Source organism: Antedon bifida, chromosome 9 (assembly GCF_963402885.1).
Source record: "Antedon bifida chromosome 9, ecAntBifi1.1, whole genome shotgun sequence".
Lineage (NCBI taxonomy): Eukaryota > Metazoa > Echinodermata > Crinoidea > Comatulida > Antedonidae > Antedon > Antedon bifida.
In genome coordinates this window covers 17,744,768-17,768,434 of record NC_136234.1, presented here as the reverse complement: position 1 = coordinate 17,768,434, position 23,667 = coordinate 17,744,768, and the positions used below count along the sequence as shown (strand labels likewise).

At 31.6% G+C, this 23,667-nt stretch overlaps 1 protein-coding gene across 4 annotated transcripts in view; it reads left to right on the top strand.

The window, feature by feature from the left end:
* The window catches only part of LOC144851944 (protein numb homolog), a 43,348-nt gene extending 20,760 nt beyond the window's left edge, over nucleotides 1-22,588 (top strand). For 3 of the 4 annotated variants that reach the window (XM_078709615.1, XM_078709614.1, XM_078709613.1), the window contains exons 4-9: nucleotides 7,151-7,225; nucleotides 10,413-10,553; nucleotides 11,590-11,788; nucleotides 13,120-13,326; nucleotides 14,327-14,518; nucleotides 18,063-22,588. In XM_078709615.1, the coding sequence (XP_078565741.1) occupies nucleotides 7,151-7,225; nucleotides 10,413-10,553; nucleotides 11,590-11,788; nucleotides 13,120-13,326; nucleotides 14,327-14,518; nucleotides 18,063-18,505 (1,257 nt within the window). In that variant the 3' untranslated portion in view covers nucleotides 18,506-22,588. The remainder of the gene's footprint in view (nucleotides 1-7,150; nucleotides 7,226-10,412; nucleotides 10,554-11,589; nucleotides 11,789-13,119; nucleotides 13,327-14,326; nucleotides 14,519-18,062) is intronic. The other variant, XR_013614245.1, reaches the window with a different exon arrangement.
* Nucleotides 22,589-23,667: the final 1,079 nt, after the last annotated feature.

The following is a 23,667-nucleotide window of genomic DNA, read 5'->3' as shown; positions in this document are numbered from 1 at the left end:
GAATAACAAAGAAATTCGCAATGTGATATATTAATAATTCATCAGATATTTAAAGTTTCTCTGCTGGTGGTATTACAGTATTGTCCTGTATCTGTGGTTTTGTATTGGTAATGTTGAAAATACCAGTAGATATTCCAGATGGTATATGCATCATCAGAGCTCTGTATTTTAAATATGAATTCTTTTTGATTATTTCTATGCTTACTGGTGTAGACAAATATAGTGTTTGAAACCTTGGATAAAAGTTTCTTTAAATACAACAATAGGAAAATATTATGCATACATAAAAAACTAGAAAAATGCAAAAGAATAAAGAGAAAATAATAATATTAACTAGATTTGAACTCGTCACTACGGACGAGTTAGGTTATCCGCAGCGCAAACGCCACGTGCACGTCATACGTTAGAATATTGCGCACAGTATAACGATTATGTCATTGAAAAAATGTTAGTGCGCTCTCTATTTTATTTTCACGTCTAAGTATATACAGTATACACTATATACTGTTTACGTACTACATACAGTGAAGAATAGGTGAAAATAAGTGGCCAAAGTTATTGACGCTTTTGGACATGATGACGTCATCACAATTTTGAAAACGGTATATCATGCGAAAGATAATTGATCGGCCTATACAATATAAAAAAATGGGGGGGAATGGAATACGGATAAATGGAGATGCGCTCTATTAAATGTGATGAGCTATGACGAAAGAGACAAATATCCTCTATTTTATATTCGAGTGGCCATACGATGATGTCACAATATTAGGTTAGCCATATCAATGCATGATTCGATATCTACAACTCATCTACTTTCAGAATATGCAATAAAAAATAAAATTCACCTTGTAGTTTAGAATCTATGACTGTTTAAAAAAAGGCATAATTTTGATGGAATTTTTGAACTTTTTCATAAAAAACGCACGCAAATTATCCAATTCCACGTGCTCGTATGACGTAATTTTAAGTCGAAATTGTTTAAAAGTTGGTAAAATAACTAGAAAAGGCTGGAAAAACATAAATCACGCGAAAAAATTATATTTTTGCGCTACATGCGCACCGCGCGCGTAAATTTTTGCGCGCACGTGGGAATTTTTGACATGCTTAAAATGACATGAAACGCGTAGAAAGTTGATTAGAAATTGATTTTTCGCATTTTGAAATTTTAAACGCGCGTGCGCGCGTAACTTTCTATAAAACATGCCATTTTTAATCCATAGAAAGTTTGCGCTTGATATGACTTAAATTTTCACCAAGTGTCAATACAAAATGACTTTTGGTTTTTAATCTATGATCAATCATTGAAATTCATAAAATCGCGCGTAAGTCACGTTGCGCAACTCTAAAATCATAAAACAAAGTGTCTTGCACATCTACAGTTAGAGGTCAATCTTCTGACAAAGTTATATAATCTTATGTTAGCAAGAATTAGAGATATGCTGCCAACAAAATTCTGGGAAAGAAAGAAGAATATAGAAAAAAAAAAAACTAGATTTGAACTCGTCACTACGGACGAGTTAGGTTATCCGCAGCGCAAAGGCCACGTCATACGTTAGAATATTGCAAACAGAAAAACGATTATGCCATTAAAACAATTTCAGTGTGCTCTCTATTTTGTGTCACGTCTAAGTATATACAGTATACACTATATACTGTATACATACTACATACAGTGCCGTATAGGTAAAAATAAGTGATCAAAGTTATTTACGCTTTTGAACATGATGACGTCATCACAATTTTAAAAATGGTGAATCATGCGAATGGTAATTGATTGACCTAGACAATATAAAAAAAAATGGGGAAATGGAATACGGATAAGTGGAGATGCGCTCTATTAAATGTGATAAGCTATGACGAAAGATACAAAAATCATATATTTTATATTCAAGTGGCCATACGATGACGTCACAATGTCCGGTTAGCCATATTGATTCATGATTTGATATCTACAACTCATCAACTTCCAGAATCTGTAATTTTAAAAAATGTCACCACGTAGTTTGAAATCTATGACATTTTAAAAAAAGGCATAATTTGACAAATTTTTGAACTTTTTCATCAAAAACGCGCGCAAATTGTTCAATTTAACGTGCTCGTATGACGTGATTTTAAGTCAAAATTGTTTGAAAGTTGGTAAAATTACTAGAAAAGGTTGAAAAAACAAAAATCAAGCAAAAAAAAAATGATGTTGCACTACGTGCGCACGCGCGCGTAAAAAATTGCGCACGCGTCTGAATTTTTGAAATGCTCAAAATGACATGAAACGCGTAGAAAGTTGATTAGAAATTGATTTTTCGCATTTTGAAATTTTAAACGCGCGTGCGCGCGTAACTTTCTGTGAAACATGCCATTTTTAATCCATAGAAAGTTTGCGCATGGTATGACTTAAATTTTCACAAAGTTTCAATACAAAATGACTTTTGGTTTTTAATCTATGATCAATCATTGATATTCATAAAATCGCGCGTAACTTGCGCTGCGCGACTCGAAATTCATAAAACAAAGTTTCTTGCACATTTACAGCTACAGGTCAATCTTATGACAAAGTTATACAATCTAATGTTGGCCAGAATTAGAGATATGCGTGCAACAAAATTCGTGGAAAGAAAGAAGAATATAGAAAAACTAGATTTGAACTCGTCACTTTGACGAGTTCGGGTTATCCGCGCAAACGCAACATGCACATACTTAACTATATGAACCTCGACAATTATTATGCCATCCTATGACATGAAATAAATATGTTTACAGTGCTGAATTGTACCTATTATGTAGCATACACCATATTACAGTATTTTACAGAATAAACTGTATATGTTATATACAGTGTAGCATAGACAAAATTACGAGACCCATCTTTTAAATCCAATTTTTAACACAATGACGTCATCAAATTGACATATAAAGATAACAATTTTAGAAGATAATTATCTAAAAATTTACATTAAAACAAATTTGAAGAATTTTGGGCACGTAAAAGTGAGATGCGCTCTCGTTTAAACGCAATGAACATTTACGCAAGAGATGAAAATATGACTTCTGATTGGCAAAATATTCACATCAATTCGTATCTACAATCCAATAGCTTCCAGAAAACGTTTTAATCATGATTATCACTTTTTATTCTGACAAGCTATAACAGATTGAAATTTACTGTAAAGATGAAAATAAGTGACCCACGTTATTTACGTTTTTAGACATGATGACGTCATAAAAATTAAAATATTTTTAATTCATGCGAAAGATAGTTGATTAACGTAGACAATATTAAAATTTCGGGGGAAATGGAATACGTATAACCTAGAAGCGCTTTGTTGAATTTGATGAGCAATAACGAAAGAGTAAAAAATCCTATATTTTACATTCGTGTGGCCATACGATGACGTCATAACATCCGAGTGGTAAAGGTTCTGCATGAATTCATATCTACAACATATCTGCTTACATATTATATTAAAAAAATTGGGGGTCGTGGATGATCCTGAGGAGCTATAATAGATTAAAAATAGGCTTAATTTTGACAATTTGTTGTCACTTTTGCAACTAAAACGCGCGCAAATGGTCTAAATCAACGTGTTCGTATGACGTCATTTTAATTTGAAATGATGTAAATCTTTTTTAAAATGACTAAGAATGGCTGTAAAATCATAATTCAAGAAAAAAACACATGATTTTCATGCTCCGTGCGCACCTTACGCGTAATTTTTTTCGCGCGCGTGGGAATTTTTGACATGTTTAAAATGTCATGATCAGCGTAGAAAGTTGATTAGAAATTAATTTTGCGCATTTTTAAATTTTAAATGCGCGTGCGTGCGTAACTTCTTGTGAAACATGTTATTTTTAATCCATAGAAAGTTTGCCCTTGATATGACTTAAATTTTCACCAAGTGTCAATACAAAATGACTTTTGGTTTATAATCTATGACCAAACATTGAAATTCATAAAATCGCGCGTAACTTACGCTACGCGACTCTAACGTCATATAACGAAGTTTCCTGCACATCTACAGCTACAGATCAATCTTATGACAAAGTTATACAATCTTATGTTGACAAGGGTGAGAGATATGCGTGCAACAAAATTCCGGGAAAGAAAGAAGAACAAAGATGATGAAAAAAAAGATATTTACAATCACATGGGTTATCCTGCAACTAAGTTGCGGATAACCAAAAAAAAAAAAAAGAAAAAAAAAAAAAAAAGATCCTGACAATAACAAGGGGTTATCCGCCAAGTGCGGATAACCAAAAAAAGAAAAAAAAAGATCCTGACAATAACAAGGGGTTATCCGCCAAGTGCGGATAACCAATAATTGTTATAGTTTTGCCTCATACAGGTTGTAAGTAAATTTGTTTTTATTTTGTTCAATAATTTAGCCTATGAAATTCAAAATTATTTTCAGTTACAGTTGTACCAACTGTACAATTTAGCTAAATATTATGTATGTAAAAAGTGAGAAATGTATGGAAAAGAAAACATACAGTACTACTGCAGGAGATTTGAATAGTTTTGCTTCATAAAAAAGTATTAAGTTTTGTTTTTAATATTCAATAATTCAGCCTGCAAAATTCCAAATTTATTATTTCCAATTATTCTAACAATCAGCATTCATGATTAAAAAAACAGGAAAAAACTTAAATGAATAAAATAAATGAGATATTAAATTTTTATAATATAATATTCAATAATTCAGCCTGCGAAATTCCAAACAATATTTTGATTGTTTTTTTATTTTCTATTATTAAAATCTGCTTTAAATGACTATGGAATGTCTGTCGTTGCTATTGGCAATTATCATCAATTGTCTGTAGGAATGACTGGCGTTGAATTACAGTACCTTTTGTTTGACCGACATTTTTATTCTCTGAGAGAGATTAGTTGTCAATTATGGACATTTTTATTCCTTAGGAGAGAGATTAATTTTCTATTTTGAACGTGCCATAGCGATTTACAGTAGAAGGGATTTTTTACACTGTGTACTTGGGCTGCGTAGGAATAGTGTGTCGCTCTTATAATTCATATAGAAAATTGACCAAGTTTGTTTGTTTGTTTGTTTGTTTGTACTTTGACTTTATGTAATGTTCCCCAGAATTTGTTTGAGTGACATTAAACAAGTATTTATACATTCACCAAAACCGTGACTCAGTCCACACAATCAAACTTTATGTGACAAAAATTGTGATGTGCCCATATATGGACATGATGATGTCATATCACTACCATATTTGGACATATCACTACCATATTTGGGTACATCACACTTTTTTTTATCATAACTAGTTTGATAGTGTAGATAGAGAGCTTTACTCATACATTTGGTACTACATACAAGGCTCGGGTTTTTCATGGTGGCAGTATACAATTACAGTCGTGTCGCTATACTCATTCCAAAACTATGCCAGACCTGTAAGACACTGTATTCTCATACGCTTAATGACTACTATCAGTGGTGTAACGCACAGGGCAAAGACCCTTGGTTTAGCACTCCTAAGGGACCCTCCAACGTTGGTAGTTGCATTGGACTGCTCATGGACATGATGATGTCATATCACTACCATATTTGGGCATATCACAACCATATTTGGACACATCACAACCATATTTGGACATACCACAACAATATTTGGACACATCACAACCATATTTGGACACATCACAAATTTAGAGCACTTGCAACCATCCCACTTGGTCAGTGGTCACTCCCAATTTCATATAGGCTCCCTTCCTCCTTATTCCTCAACTTTCCTCTATTCTTCATTGATCCTATAGGACTAATGAATGAAGATGTTAATTAGGCAATTTATATTTTAGCACTGCTTTAAAACAAACAGTATGGCTTGATTATAATGATATGCCTCACTGATGAGAAAGTTAATATATGATGTGGTCAAAAGTTCAATCTTGGCTGTTGACATGTTTCAGTGATGTCATAGCCTACAGCAACAAGTCACATCTGACAAAAATATGTAAAATATGTTAATTAACTATCTGATATTGTTAAATCAAAAAGAAGGTGTTGATACTAATGATGGTAGTGATGAAGGAGGTTGAATGAATATGAAGATGAGCTTAGAATTGTGGTGATGAGTAGGAAGATGATTTTTTAAATGATGATGATGCCATTGTATTGATTGATGATAAGCCTAAGAGGATGATAATAATGCAGAGAGGTGATAATGAGAAAGACAAGATAATCGTACTATATTGTGGTATACAGTATGAAGGAATTGATGATGAAAAAATCATACCATATTGTGATACTGTACAGTATGATGATGTGATGATAGATAAAATTAGAACATCATCTGAGTAGATCCTTACAATTTGATTGGTCGATTTTGTTTTTCGCATCACGTGCCATGCATTATTTGCTCCTATTTCAAATATTGAAATTATTGTAAGATTTTAATAGTGGTGGTAGAATTTAGAAAGGACATTTTTTGCAATGTAAAGCTCTGTCTACACTATCAAACTACTAGTAACAAATATGATAGTGTGGACAGAGCTTAAGTTGATAAGCTTGAATGTAGTGCAGTGCGTGTTTGTGTTCTGGTGTGAACCATGACTAGTACACAATCTATTGCACTACCAACAATTCTGTTGTAAGTTTCAACATATTGATTTCCTCAATAACTTCAGTTTGTAGGCCTACCTTTGAAATAGGATACAAATCTGTAATTTTACCATTTTCAATGGAAATCTGTTGAATGAGCAAATTATACCATAAAAGGGGACTTCTCATAAAATATGCATTATTAGTTTATTACTGTGTATTCTTCTTTCAGGGATGACCTTCTTCATTATTATTAGTATAATAATTGTTATAGTTTTAATATACAGTAATGATTTCTAGTTTATGATTCATAACTTTGTGATTTTAGTCGGAATACTCGAAATATTAATGTGTCATATTTAAAGATCAGACTTTTAATATTTTGCAGTTTAGTTTCAGAATCCTCTTCCATAGAAAACAAGGCCATATACATGATTTTGAGTTAAGTGTTGACCGACCGACATAGTGAGCTGTAGAGTCGCGATTAAAAATGGGAAAAAATTATAATTTCCCTTACATTTCCAGTCTATTTTTTTTAAAGCGGACAATACAGTAGATCTATAACTTAATTTAATTCAATATTTTTCTTGCAGAATGGTAAAAAGAAAGTACGGGCAATTTTATGGGTTGCCTCGGACAGTCTAAGAGTAGTAGAAGAAGATGCAAAGGTTTGAACATTTATTTATCTAATGTAATTTGTCATTATACTTTAGTATCATTCTGAATACTTTAAATCCATCATATTAGAATTATCTTCATTCCTCCTTTCAATTCCTCTCATCAACCTGTCATAATATAATCTATCAATAATTCACTATCTTGCTGACATATATAGTTATCTTGATTTGTTTCTTTATTATTGTATATATACTCGGATATCATATTTTATGAGGTGTGGATAATACCTCAGAGTGAGCTTAAAATAAAATTACATTTAGAAAAATTACCAATACAGTAAAGGATTAATTAAACGCTAGTTACCAATAAGGATGATAACAAGGTAATTACTGTAGATGATGCCCTTCCTTGTTCTTAATCTGTATGTATGGTATGAAATTGTTTGCTTATCTTCTTTTCTTCTCCTTCTTTTCTTTTCCTTCTTTTCTTCTTTTCTTATTTTCTTCTCCTTATTTCCTTGTTATTTTCTTCTTCTTTTCTTCTTTTCTTTTCCTTCTTTCCTTCTTCTCTTCTTCTTTTCATATTTTCTTCTCCTTATTTCCTTCTTATTTTCTTCTCTTTATTTTCTCCTTCTTTTCTTCTCCCTCTTTTCTTCTTCTTTTCTTTTCCTTCTTTCCTTCTTCTCTTCTTCTTTTCTTTTCTTATTTTCTTCTCCTTCTTTTCTTTTTTTCTTCTTTCTTTTTTCTTCTTTTCTTCTTTTCTAATTTTCTTCTTCTTTTCTTCTCCTTTTCTTCTTTTGTTTTCCTTCTTTTATTCGTCTTACCAATAAACATCCCTCTTCTGTTCCTTCCCTCCAACCTATTCGAGAACTAACCATCCTGATTTTTAAGATACAACCCCCTCCCTAACAACCTATTATTTCCCCCTTCCAATTCCCTCTGTTATCATACTTCTTCCCTGAAGCTATGATGACATTACAGTACTACTCAAAGGATACCTTAACCTCCCATACCCTTCTGCCTATGGCATTAAATCTGGCAAGCATTATGTAAGAAATATACCGTATTATGCTTTTAAATGGATGAAGCCAATTTATCACTAATAGCCTTTTAGCTTTAGTGCGTAAAAGATATTTGTATAGCCTTTACGTTTAAATGTCTATGTGTACAAGGGTCAAGATTTACTGAATGGAATATACATTCTCATTTTATGAAATCTACAATAACCCATGGTTTTTTTTTAAATCAAAAAAATTGTTTTGCATAATAATTAAATTAAAACATGAAATAAATAAAACAATGACTAAACAGAAATTTAGTAATTTTATTTTTAATATGAAACGTTTTCAAAAAGAGTCTTTCATGACAAGATAATAATACATATAAAATACATTGAAAACAAAATTTAAATACTTTAATACAAAATACATTTTAAATAATACTATTTGTTTAAAAAAACAATGTAGGTTTATTAAAATATTCCAAATTATACTTTTTTAATAATCATAGAAGAAGTAAAAAGTACATTTTATAAATTTTGTCTTTGCAATTTTCATTAAAATCGGACATTTTATACAGTAATAATGAAATGTATTTTGGTTTGACCTTTTTTCAATTTCAACTGATTTAAACAAAGTCATTTTCATCTGAATGTCTTATGTTTTTAATTAATTAACCTATTTTCATAATTATTTTTAAAACCAAGATTATCTTTTGAATTTAGATTGAAATGTTTTAAGATTAAAAACTTTTACCACTTTCAAAATTAATCCGTGACGCTTTAAGCTTTACAAATTACTTATTTTATGGCTTTGTCGAGGAACAGGAAGAACGCCGAAGAACAAGTTTTTTCATTACCGAAATAAAGATGATTAAAATTATTATTATGATTGATTGCTTGTGGCCATCCATTACGTGGATGAGAATAAGTCATGGCATAGAGTTATCCATTATAGAGATGAGATTAAGTCATCACATAAATTAATCCATTATAGAGATGATAGTAAGTCATGACATAAATTAATCCATTATTAGAGATGGGATTAAGCTATGACATAAATAAATCCATTATAGAGATGAGAATAAGTCATGACATAAATTAATCCATTATAAAGATGAGATTAAGCCATGACATAAAGTTATCCAATATAGAGAGGAGAATATTATGTCATGACATAATTAATCCATTAGAGATGGGATTAAGCCATGACAGAAATTAATCCATTATAGAGATGAGAATAAGTCATGCACTGTATTGATAATCCTATTGTAAGTTTATCCTTTTTATTGCTGGGACGTTCCAAGTTATCGGGCGTTTCTCATATTAATTTAGATCAAATTATAATTTTGCATAGTTTATGTTTCCGTATTATTTAATCCATTTCCGTACGTCCATAATTGGACTGAATTTCCATAGCTTGTAGAGCACATTGATAATAGTTTTCAATCTCATTTTAATAATTTTAAACTACAAGTTACATATGAGCATAAACACAATTTTGCATATAATTATTAGTTTATCAATTTTATTACCGTCTACATCAGTTTTATTGATAAATGCTACATGTTGCTTAATATTACCAGCCTACAGTAGTGTTAGCTTTCGACATTGTATACATTTCCTTTGATTAAATCTTCAATATCATTTTAATTAGCAATTGATATTATAATCTCCTGTTTATACAGTATACAATATACTGCATATGAATATATTTCTTATATTGTTATGTAAATTTCTATGTGATCTTTATTGTCAAGATAATTGCCAAAATAATATAATTATAATATTCAGTTTATAATAAAATTATGTTTTGACAAAAGGCGGGCTAAAGAAAAACATTATATTACAGGCATTAATTAATTCATTAATTAGATAGATAAAGAATTAATACATTTCTTAAATGAAATAATAATATTTTGATATACAGTACTGTACCTATATATTTACAGTTTTTTTTTCAGGTAAATAATTTTTTTTCAATCCAATTTTTGGTCATAGTGAATGCCTATTAATTAATTAAATTTATTGGAACATTAAAATAATGTAGCATACTAAAAAAAAATATGTCAAAAAATTATTTTATTCAGGGGACAATATATCTTTAATCAAAATAAATTATTAAGTAATTATTAAACGAAGAGAGAAAACTATTAAACAGCTACTGTATGCTCTTAGAAGTAGTATATAAGTAGTAGTATATAATTATATTAAATGTAATTACTTTCTTTGTCTTTGCAGGGCCTTCTTGTAGACCAAACAATTGAAAAGGTATCATTTTGTGCACCAGACCGTAACCATGACAAGGGCTTCTCCTACATCTGTCGAGATGGTACCACGAGAAGATGGTTGTGTCATTGTTTTCAATCTTTACGAGATCCAGTGAGTAAAAATGTTGCAATGAAGAAATATTTGTTTTAATTCTTTTGAAATTTGAATGCATATACTGTGTATGGAATGCCATTTGTCTAGATATCCTGACTTCGTTATGTACTACTTAATTCCATCATGAAATACTCTGGGCTAGCAATTCTGTTATCCCCAATGGACTGGTGACAAAATGACGGGCTAGTGACAAATGATGGGCTAGTGAATATGACAACCAGTTCCCAGGGCTCATTTTAACAACACAAAACCTATACAATATTTTTTCATAAAGTAAAGTATATAATCAAGCCTAGAAGGATTGAGAGAAGTTGGCTCTTCAGATAAATCTTCAACTCCTCAGGTTTTGCATTCATACTAGGCTGAAATATACTTTAATTATGCAAATATCCATTTTTTCCTCCAAGGAGCATAAATGGGATGCACACAAGAGGTAGATACACATACAATATGCACTGAAAAATACAAACATAATAAATTAAGTCCCCATGACGCTGTTTGTATGAGTTGACTGTGCATATGTTGGCATTAATATCGTACTAATGTGAGCTAGCGATGCGTGCTTAATAAATAATTCTATTTAAGCAATCAGATTTGTTGATTCTTAAGATGGAATAGATTCTCGAAATTTGCAAAACATGTCTGTAATAAAAACATTTTGATTAGATTCTTTATCATAAATTAAGTAAACCCTCTTTGGGACATTCAGGGAATACCTCTATTAAGTGGACACTTTCTCATGGAAGATTGTGGGACAATATGTTTTAACACTACGGCCAACCCCTATCCAGGGGACACCCCTAGGAGTCACTTTGTTGGGTTCCTGTCCCTTTAATGTTCTACTGTATTCTTTATCATATAAATATGAAATTGACATATTTTCAGATGCACGTATGCTCTGAGACGTTATTTACTAGATTTTAAATTTTCGTATTGTTTTATTTTTTAGGGGGAAATTTCATACGCATGTTATGCTCTGAGATGTTATTTACTAGATTTGAACTAAAGTTTACATTTTTTATTTATTTTTTAGGGAGAAAGACTTAGCCATGCTGTTGGTTGTGCGTTTGCAGCTTGTTTAGAACGAAAACAGCAACGGGACAAACTATGCGGGGTCAAAATAGAATTTGACGTCAACAAAACAACTTTCACACGACAGGGCTCATTCCGACAGGCGACGATGACGGAACAACTTGCAGAAGCGGAAGAAGAGAAAAACAAAGAAAACGGAGGTATGGTATGAAACCAGATAGGGTGATTCTAGAGGGCGCTGTAATCAAATGGCAGCTAACCACCATTACTGTAAAAGTGGACGACAAATTTTACCATGTCATTATACAGTACAGTATCCTTAACCAAGCTTAATGGGACAGGGACAGAATATATGAACTTTGACCATAAGAGATCACCATTACCATTACTGAAAGCTCAAGTGTAACACTAAACAGAAATTGCATAAATTTCTCATAGAAATAATGAAAGATATTTGAATACAGTAAGGTTGCACAAAATTTGAAATTTAGATTTAGCTGTTTTTATAGTTAGTGAAACAAGTACATACTTCGATAGAACAGATCAAAGCTCTAAAATGCAAATAACATGCATACATTTGCACACATTTATACAGTATATTTAAAAGAATTGTCTATTTCGTGCTTAGCTTACCTGGACAAACCAAAAATAGCCTTTTCTCCTCTAAGAGATATAACTTGAAAACTAGAAGTTTTCATTGAATCCCCCTCTCCACAAATGGTACAGTAGCAATTCTTGGAAAATCACCTTTTTTGCCATCTCCTCCCCCTCATCTATTTTGTTTATATCATACTGTAAAGCAAGGAAATTGCTCTATATATACAGTACCTGAATATTGTTGTACATTATTTTTTTTATATGTAACATTTTGAGAATGTTATTGAGTATGTTTCTCAGACAACCTATATTAGAAATTTATCGCCTAATATATCATTGTCTATCAGTCACATTTCATAAATACATTTAAAAAAAGTACAAGTTTGATGCGTCTTCGACCTACATTATCTTGTCGTATCTACCTTGAGTCACCACTGTATCTCTCCTTGTAAATGTATTTTTAATAATGAAGTTGATGCATTAATAATCATCGTGTTTACCTGAAACTGAATAGCTTAATCTATCCCAGGGGGAAAGAATTATGCCTTAAAATTTAATGGTATAGCCAATTATAGGATCATTATTAAACAATAGTGTTCTGGGTTCTATAGGCTAAAGTAATCCAGGCTGTAAACAACCTGTCTAGTTTCTAATATAGGCTACATCGTCCAGACTCTATTAGTAATTTAGTTATTTTTAACAATATTATGTGGTCTTATTTATTTATTTATCGACTATTTGTATATCGATTTTTTCTCATTCTCACAGATTTCCTCATCTTATTGCTCCAAATTAATTAAGTAAATTGTTCAGTATATCACAGGGCGGATTAGAATTAACTTTCTATGCCTAATGTGTTTATAATAAATATATAATATATGGTCTTATTTAATATTTATGTGTATTTTTAACAATGATCTTGTTTTAATTTTAGAGACACAACCTGGTGGTGCATCGGTAAATCCTTATGCCATTCCTCGACGCCACGCGCCAGACTCGTTACTTCAACGCCAAGGATCATGTCGTTTATTTCCTGCATTGGACACCCAGTCACCCTTCAAACGGAATTTATCGTTACGGTTGAATGAACTGCCCTCAACATTACAAAGGCAGCAACAGTCTTTGCACACACACACTGAATGTGAGTATTTTGTTATCGTATACTATATGTTGCACACTATAGTAGAATCTATATTAATGGGATACCTTTTGGGTCCCAACAAAATGTCCCCTAAATAACGGTGTCCCCTGAATATTGTTGTTGGCTTCCAGGCATATATTGCCCCTTGTTTGATTCACAGAAAGGTGTCCCATTTAAAAGGGTGTTCTTGAATAGAGGTGTCCCTTGAATAGAGGTGTCCATTGAATAGAGGTGTCCCCTGAATAGAGGTGTCCCTTGAATAGAGGTGTCCCTTGAATAGAGGTGTCCATTGAATAGAGGTGTCCATTGAATAGAGGTGTCCCCTGAATAGAGGTGTCCCTTGAATAGGGGTTTCCCTTGAATAGGGGTTTCCCTTGGATAGAGGTGTCCCTTGATTGAATAGAGGTGTCCCTCGAATAGATGTGTTCCTTAAATAGGGGCATCCCAAAAGGAGTGGTTGTACTGTATTAATGAATATATTTGGCATAATCTAGTATGTATATAAACAGATATATTTTTATAAACAGATGATAGATCTACCATAAAAAGAATGTTTCTTCCAAATGGTTGAAACGAATAAATTTATTAAAAGCTTTTTGTGATGATAATTATAACATTATAAAATGGACATATACTGATGCAATAAACACCTGTAATGTAGACATACGATACAGTAAAACATTGAAAAACAACATGAAATTATGCATATCAAAACCAATAAAACCATTTGTTGTTTTTTATGTGTACATGGTAAATCACTATAAAACATAATGCAAAGTAAAGCCATGTGTTTTTTAATAATGTTTAATGTTATGGGGCGAATCCTAACTGTGCCACTATAGGTTACAATATAAGTTGCTGTGTTGTGCCATTCAAACAGTTTCTTTATTATTATTTTTCTTCAATGATTGTTATTTGTTCACCTTTTAATATGCAAATTAATCATTGCTCTTTTTATGCAAATTAATCATCTCTTTTTATGCAAATTGCTCTTTCTCAGTATCACCAATTCACAGCCCGACACACGAACAGAAAGAAGTCGCAGAGCATGAAGTTGAGGGTGAACAAACAGACATAGCTGGCATGTGTCAGGAACTGAGCCAGGGGCTATTCCAGCTAATACAGGAACAACCAGAGAACCAGCCACTGTCTTCCACACCGTTGGTCCAAAATAATAGGCCTTTGCCGCAAGGTAAGAAATCGTTCATAGGTAAAAGAAAAACGAAAATTCTCAACACATCTATGTTGTAAAGTAAAGGATGAGGCTGGTGGCCCATAAACATTTGAGGTTTGGGGGGGTTGTGGTTTAATTGGGAACATTGTATGGCCCCAGGATCATTGTGTGTGTTGGGAAGACTGAATATAGTCAATTTGGACAACAAGCATTTTTCGATTACGTCTTTTAACCCGAATAGTGACTATTATTACAGAGATTGAACCTGCATTTCAAACAACATAATGCAGAGGCCTTTTCGACATATTCTTAATGCCTTTTTATTCCTCCGAGCCCTGCTCAGAGACCCCCATAATCTCTGGGCCCCTGGGTTTAGCCAGTGAACGCTCAATAGACACTGTCAAACATACACTGCTTTTAATGTTATAGTTACTTCAGATACTTGTCTGCACTGCACATTTTAAAATGTATTTTTCGTAGTTGTGTCACTCGCCATTATTTTATTAAAGCTTCTGCATTATTTATACTCTTGTTTTATTACCAGTTTAAGTCTGTAATCGATATTTCACAGCAATACTTATGCGTCTCTCTCGTTTACGGTCTCTTCAATAATGCAGTAAAATAAAAATCCCAGCAGACATACAGTATACCTTTATGCTAAAACAGTTGTGTAAAGTTTAAAACGGTTTTCAAAATAAATATCTGTATTCAAATGATTATTTATAAACAAATTTAAAATCCTACGTCATTTCAAATTTTCATTTTAGAATTATCTGACTGTAGGATCTATTTTAAGTTTAAAACGGTTTTCAAAAAAGATATGATATTTCTGTATTCAACAAACAAATTTTAAAGCCTACGTCATTTCAAATTTGCCTTTTAAAATTACACGACTGTAGAATCTATTTATATGATCAAGGCAGCTATCATAATAACATTATAGTTTAACACAAATAGCTTTTGTTTGTCGATCTCTTTGAGCATTCATTCAGGCAAATTATCTAATTAACGCAAAGTGTTATCACATAGAGGTCTTTCAATACAAGAGGATGTTTATTTTTACACATCAAGCTAAAGGCCAATTTACACAGACGAGTTGTAACGAATAACAAATATAGAATCTATGTTATTCCTTATGACCATTTACAAACAACGCGGAGCGGACGGGTGGTTTCCGCTCAGGATAGATACAGATTCTATGCGGGACAAGCTACTCGGTGTTTTCCACTTACCGTTACCGCTCGTCTGTGTAAATTTGGCTTAATACTGTTTTATAAAAAATATTTAGTAACATCATCATTATCATATAGCCTTTACATCATGTCATCGTCTCTACCAACTAGAGAAAGTTTGGAAGGCTGGATGAAATAATAATGATAATGCCATCTAATAGAAATGTTTTTAAAAAAGAAAATAGTTATATGCCAAAAGTAACCCAAAAATGATGAACGGAGATGATGGTTATGTGTGTGGGTGTTAAAGAGGAAGGGGAGAAGGGGGTGTTGGAGGAAGATGAGAAAGGGGTGTTGGGAGGAAGATGCACAGAATGTGTAATTGTCTTTCATGGAAAATAATCTGTGTGGGTGTACTAATAGCCCACAAATTATATTTACTTGGCAAAGAGCAGGAGGGTTTTTAGGGGGCCTTTATTCGAGGGAGGCATTTATTTGGGGGAGGCGTTTATTTTTAATCCAATAAATACCTCCTATATAAATAAATATATAAATACAACACAATTAATATTAAGAAGTGATAAAATACAGTAAAATTTGTATCAAAATACTTGGTTAATTGTAGGTCGTGCCGATCAATGAATTCTACTACAAATAGAAATGTGTTGTAATGAAATATTGTGTATACATGCATGTGGCGGGACGTTTATTTCGTGGAAATAAATAAAGGCCCCGGGACGTTTTTTCAAGGGAGAGTTTATTCCAAATGATGTTCAGCTATGGGGGAATTTATTTGAGGGAGGCGTATATTCAAAGCAGGGTGTTTATTAAATAAAATGTTGTTAATTTGCAATGTTTATATATATGTATGTTTATTTGCAAAGTTATATAAGTTGTTGAAGTTATATCATGGACCTATAAATTAGGTCCATGGTTATATCATATTTTGGGTAATTATACAGTACTGACAAACCATGCATATTGATTTTAGAGATTTTCATATGGGCCAAAACATTGAATACCACACCCTCTACTTCTTTCTGGTTCGCTGCAGTTTGCCAAGCATATAGCTAAGTTTCTGATTTATTTGCTATACACAAAACCAGGAAATTTTAAGTTATTTTTTTCTTTTAAAATTCCAATAGTAAAAATCATACAACATTCCTGTGCTATTTGCGGCCAATATCAGCTTACCTCCTCACATATTTAATAAATCCTTCTGCAAATTTCAATAAAGAAAGGCAGCTGTTTAAATTACTACTACAGTAGTACTATGCTAGAGTTATTAATGGCCAAGAAAATTAATATGTCGCAGGTCATGGTTGATTTCCTCGTAGCCAGCCTTGAGCTACTCTGTTCCTGAACAAAATTAAAGTTTACAATTGTAAATAATATGACGAATTGTTTAAAAAATGTGTCATTACTATTTTTTTGTGTTTGTTAAAAGTGAAGGCAATAAATAATGATTTTCGTGCCAATATTTTAAATTAAAACCTAGATGTGGAATATTTATTTATTACTGTATATGGCCAGGTATGTACAGTATTCCCAGGGTATTTTAGTGGAAAAGTTGGGTGTTGGATTATTCTAGGATTTAATTATTAAAAGTTTCCATACTTCACATACAGTAAATTTGGTTGATGAGAAATTAGTAGTTGGGGAAGAGTAAAGGGTGATAAACAATTTGTTTAAAGACCAATTCACACAGATAAGAGGCAAAGGTAAATTAAAATATAATCTATGTTATTCCGTATGACCAAAACAAACGAAGCGGACAGATAGATACAGATTCTATGTGGGACAAGCTACAAGGTTTTCCGCTTACTGCTCCTCTGTGTAATTTTGCCTTTACACTGTATTTATATAATGTTGGGTTGGGCTTCTTGGAACATAGCTATTTTGATGCAAGAGAGATTTCACCAAATGCACTCTCAAAAGGGACACCCTTTGCATATTATCCTACATGTAATTGTAAAAACATCTCCGGGGTTTAAATTTTCTATTTTTATAAAATTGATATAAACCTTCAAAATATGTGTTCAATACAGAGTATCGGGTGAATATGTTGCTAGCTATTAATTTTTTTAATTTTTTTAATTAAAGCTCTACATTATCAAACTAGTTTGACAAAAAAATGTGATGTGCCCATATATGGTCATACCCCTACCATATTTGGGTATATCACTACCATATTTGGGCACATCACACTTTTTTTTAGTGTAAACAGAGCTTTAGATCAATTAATATATGCTACATATTCACAAAATTGAATTAAAAAATGTTAACAGACAAACATTTATTGTTAAAATTAGTATGTTAATTTTCTGTGGTGACAACGTGTCTGTTAATATTATATTAGAATTTTAATTGATCGATTGGTTTATTTACAGCCAATGTGCAACTGCAACCAACCGCCACACCAATCAGACAAACAAATCCATGGGCGAAAGAAACCGAAACACAGAAAACATTAAACATGCCTGTTCACAAGTCAAACAATCCGTTTCTTGGTCAAGAAGGAAATGGACACATGAACGGACACAACCCGGCCACGGGGAACACGGTTGTTGCAGCCCAAGTGCACTCAACGGTACCACCTAATTACAACAATGCAAACAGCACGGGTGCGGACGCGAACCGAGTGCAGCAGAACGGGCTAGGCGGGAATTGGACGAACGATATGTCAAACAGTTTACCGGCAATGAAACCGGCGCCGCAACCAGAGAACTTTGAAGCCCGGTGGGAAGCATTCGGCGATGACACCAAACAAACCAGTGAGAACGCAAATAACCCATTCGCAAATGCTGTAAAAACGTTTGAAGTGAATCTATGATCTGGAAAACCTTTCTAACCGTAATTTTTAGACAAGAAAACAAAGAAACTATTTTGAATATTGTTATATTGTGGTGTATCTTGTTTTTAGCAATTTTGAATTGAATTTTACAAAGATGTACAGCCTTAAAAAATTGTAAAATTCTCCTGTGTGTAAAATTTATTGTAAAAAAAAAACAAATTCAGTACAAGTTTTTGACTTAATTTGATAGTGGGTCAGGAAGTGTTTAATTATGTGACCTTAGAGGTCAAAGGTGAACTATGACTACCTTGATAGCAGTAATGGTTAAATTACAAAAACTTTCAAAATGTTTCAATGCACAGAGGAAATAATCAAAGACACTTTTTATGAATTTTCAACTTTTTGAAAATGTTTTACAATTTGTTTATCATGTGTATATCTCTAACCTTGAATATTCTTATTTCTGTTTTTTATAAAATGTATTCAATAAAATAATTTTAACCATTTTCTTTTTTTAAATTCAAGATTTAAAAAAAACATCATGCTAATTTAATTCATAAGTACAAAGTTTCAAACAGTATTTTCAGTTAGGAATCATGTGAACATTATTTTACTGTAGTATACTGCAGTAACTGCAGTATAATGAGTTTGACACAGTCCCTTATAGTTACAAATCTTGCAGTTGAAATTAGAAAAACTTTTGAATGAAGTTATATCATAGAGGTATAAATACATCCATGATATTAATATTAAGAATTACAGATGAAATCATGCAGTTAAAATTATGTGACAAAATTAATTTTGGGGAGTCAAATCTAACATTGTTTTAGTTTTCCAACCTAGATATGAAATTGATGAACCAGCAGTGATTATGCCAATCATTAATTAATTATTATTAATTAGGTATTTTAAAAGCCTAACCAAAAAATAGGTAAACAAATTTTGAACAGCAAACTTATCTTGTAAAACTTGATGTCTTATGCTGATTGGTTTTAAGTTTTCATTTGACACGACCTGTAGTACAAGAATTACACACATCAATCGCCGTCACAATCTTCATTAATATATGAACTGTAGAAATTGTAAAAAGCATGTTTTCGGGAAAAAAGTTTTGCTGGGCAAATACAGATTTTCCTCATTTTGTAATTGTAATGTACAGTTTAAACGACAAAGTAGAATCTACTATTAATTCTGAAATACATTCCAGAGTGACGCCACATGAATTCATAATAACATAGTTTTGTAACTACTGTACTCACAGACGTTAACGACAACATTTTGTCGCGACACGTTTTCCTGTCGTTTAGGTTTGTATTTTTAATGTATAAGAGTAAAATACTCATAAAAAAAAGTTGATTTTAAAATATTATGTATTGATCTTCATTAAAATGGCAGCGAGAAGTAAAATTATATTTTATATATTAAATATGCATGTTGTTCTTTTTAAAGGTATTTTAATAGTTAAACATAATTAAGTTTGAACGTACTGTATTGATTTTAAGATATTCATAATTAGCTCTCGACATTTTATTTTCTTTGTACAGTAACCGATTAACCATGATATGTATCTAAAGCTCTGTCTACACTATCAAGCTATGACAAAAAAAAGTGGGATGTGCCCAAATATGGTAGTTGTATGCTCAAATATGGTAGTGATATGACATCATCATGCCCATATATGGGCACATCACATTTGTTAGTCATATATAGTTTGATTGTGTAGACAGAGCTTTAGAGTGATCGTGCATATACTGACTCAGTTATAAGCCTATGTATGATGCATTTAGTTTTAGTGACTCAATTATATGCCCATACTACGTAAGGGCACGTTTTTACATGGTATGGGCACATGGCTTGGAAGTGTTGGCAAAATATTGTTTCATTGTCTTGACGACAATCGTTGGTTTGTGTAATAATTTTTACACGTATGTATGTGTAATGTGCTTTTTTTACACATGTGTATGTATAATTTTTCTTTCACTCGCGAGTGTGTGTACCAATTTTGACAGATGTGGTCCTGTAGGCTTTTACACGTATGTTCGTGTAATAGGTTTCTACACATGTGGAATATAATTTGACTTTCACCATAGATATGTGTAACAGCTTATACACGTATGTACGTGTAATAGGTTTTTTACACGTGTGTAATATAATTTGCCTTTCACCATGGCTATGTGTAACAGCTTATACACGTATGTATGTGTAATAGGTTTTCTACACATGTGTATAAATATAATTTGCCTTTCACCATGGCTATGTGTAACAGCTTATACACGTATGTATGTGTAATAGGTTTCTACACATGTGTATAAATATAATTTGCCTTTCACCATGGCTATGTGTAACAGCTTATACACGTATGTATGTGTAATAGGTTTCTACACATGTGTATAAATATAATTTGCCTTTCACCATGGCTATGTGTAACAGCTTATACACGTATGTATGTGTAATAGGTTTCTACACATGTGTATAAATATAATTTACCTTTCACCAGGGCTATGTGTAATGGCTTATACACATATGTATGTGTAATAGGTTTCTACACATGTGTATAAATATAATTTACCTTTCACCATGGCTATGTGTAATGGCTTATACACATGTGTAATAATTTTCTACCCATATGTGTAATTTTCTTTTTACCCATGGATAAGTGTAACAGCTGTTACATGTGTGTACGTGTAGTTCTTCTACCCATGTCTATACAATGTAATTTTTATATATTGCTGTAGTGTTGTTTTTTGTATTTTAAATGCACTGTAAATCAATTTGCTTTTCACTGTGTTTCAACCAGTGTTGTCATGACAATGCCTATAAACATTTATTATGTTTTACGTCAGGTGTAATAAAATATTAAAATTAGAAATTTCTTCCTATATTAGTATTTACCATTAACTTGAATACGTTGACATTAATGAGTTTTTACGTCCAGCATTTTTTTGCTTTTCTAAAAACAGAAAGAAATTTCTTTTTTCTGAAACAGAATCAAATACTTCACAGATGTAACTGCACAGAATTTTAAATATTTCTTTATTTGTTTTTTTTTTATTTAAGACTAACCTTACAAATAATTATTTCTTTCATTTTGCACCATTTTAAAATTATTTTCAGGATTTAAATATTTTTAAATAAATCAAATTTAATACAGAATTATGAATATAATAGTTTGGTTTCCCATGATGGGTTTGTAATTTGTTATGCCTTAAGAAAAAAAAACAATCAAAATTCTAGTTATTATTAATAATTATGAAATTATATAGGGTTTGGCTTCTGTATTATGCTTTTGCGTTATTGTTATGTAAGGCCAACTTACAATCTAATATTTTTTTTTGTCGTTCTCTATAAATTTATTCGCATCATAGAAGCAAAATACAATTATTATTTTAATTTTATAGGGAAATATATATTGCCATATTAAGAGGACAATGTGTTGGGTCCAGAAGGTGTCTCCTTAATTGAGGTTCTACTCTGTCTACACTATCAAACTTTATGTGACAAAAAGATGTGATGTGCCCATATATGGACATGATGATGTAATATCACTACCATATTTGGGTATATCACTACCATATTTGGGTATATCACTACCATATTTGGGCACATCACACTTTTTTTTGTCAAACTAGTTTGATAGTCAGTGTAGACTGAGCTTTAGATATTTGTCTGCAAAACCAGCCTTGTACAACATCTGTTGTCTGTGATTATTGATGAGATGAGAGGCCTAAAGAAATGGGTTATTGATAACATTTTGATAAAGTTAGGTAGTTAGAAATATGTTATTCGGGTTTTAATGTTTAAACTGCACAACGGGTGTATTATAATATGTACTGTATGGATTGCGTTTGTTCTTTATGACGATGAATAATTTTTATTAATTTCTTGTAGCTTCTTATTTTTCTCTCACCTTGAATACCTTTCTTAATTCTTGTAAATAATGTGGTATAATTAGGGGTCCATTTTACTTGATCAAGTTGCCAGGTTAATCATTAATAATCACCAAATTGAAATTATTTGTATTCAACAACGTAATTATTTGCTGTCTGGCAATTATTCAGCATTTTTATTGAATCATTAGTGTACTGTATACAAACAAATAAAAAAAAACAAATATTACGATTGCATTCCTGAATTATTTTAAGTTTTGATTCTATTTTTCATATTTAATTATATTATATTAATTATCTGTTTTTATAAGGAATCTGTACTAACCTCATATAACTATTTTGTGATTGTATATATTAAAGATGTATTGTCCCTTTGACTAATTCCAAAAAAAATTTTTTTTTAATATTTCGAAAAAAAGTGGGTCATTTTGAAGTATCATAATAGTTATTAACTTTCACCAAAAACTAGTAAAAAAAAAAATCATTTTACTGAAACACAGACGTTTTTTTGTTCAAAAAATAACTTTGACTTCCAGTCAAAGTTTTCGATCAAAACATATCTCATAATGCAACGCGCTTGTTTGACTACTCTGTATGCATAATCAAAAAAAATTTCCTCAAGATTTGTGTGGAAACACCTTCTCAACCGTGACGAGTTGTAAACAATCCTAATTAGCATATGCATAATGCGTACTCGTGGTTTGAAATCTTTGTTTACTTTCGCTCGCGACGATTTTCCAGACGAAATGTAATCAAACTAATTTACCTGTTAATTACGTAAACTTGTTGCTTTTGGCTCGAATTTTCGACTTAAAGTGAATAACTTTAATATTACTTTGATATGGCCAATTTAAATTTAGAATATTTTGACATTCATTTTTTTTTTTTTCAAGGGACAATACATCTTTAATATAAATCAATGAGCTGCATAGGCAGAGTAGATAGAAAAATTCAAAATCTAACAAGTTAAAACTGCCTCATTATAAATTTATTAACACGACATATATAATATAGAAAACAGAATAAAACACTACACAAGAAACGAATTCAACAAAATAAACATTTATTGGAATGACAAATAATTTTATTTTTAATAACTTATTATGAAAGTACATGAAACTTTATTGTATAAAGTAAGAATGTGTTTCACCTTAATAATAGAACCAACAAAAATGGGTGTTTAAATAGGGAGTCTCTTTGTAACCCCAGTTAACACTCGGCCAAAGCAACCTAATTTTACCTCTAGTGTTATAATTGTGTTTGTGCGATTCTTTTCCAAAGATAGACACCAACCTAGTATTTAGATCATGAGTG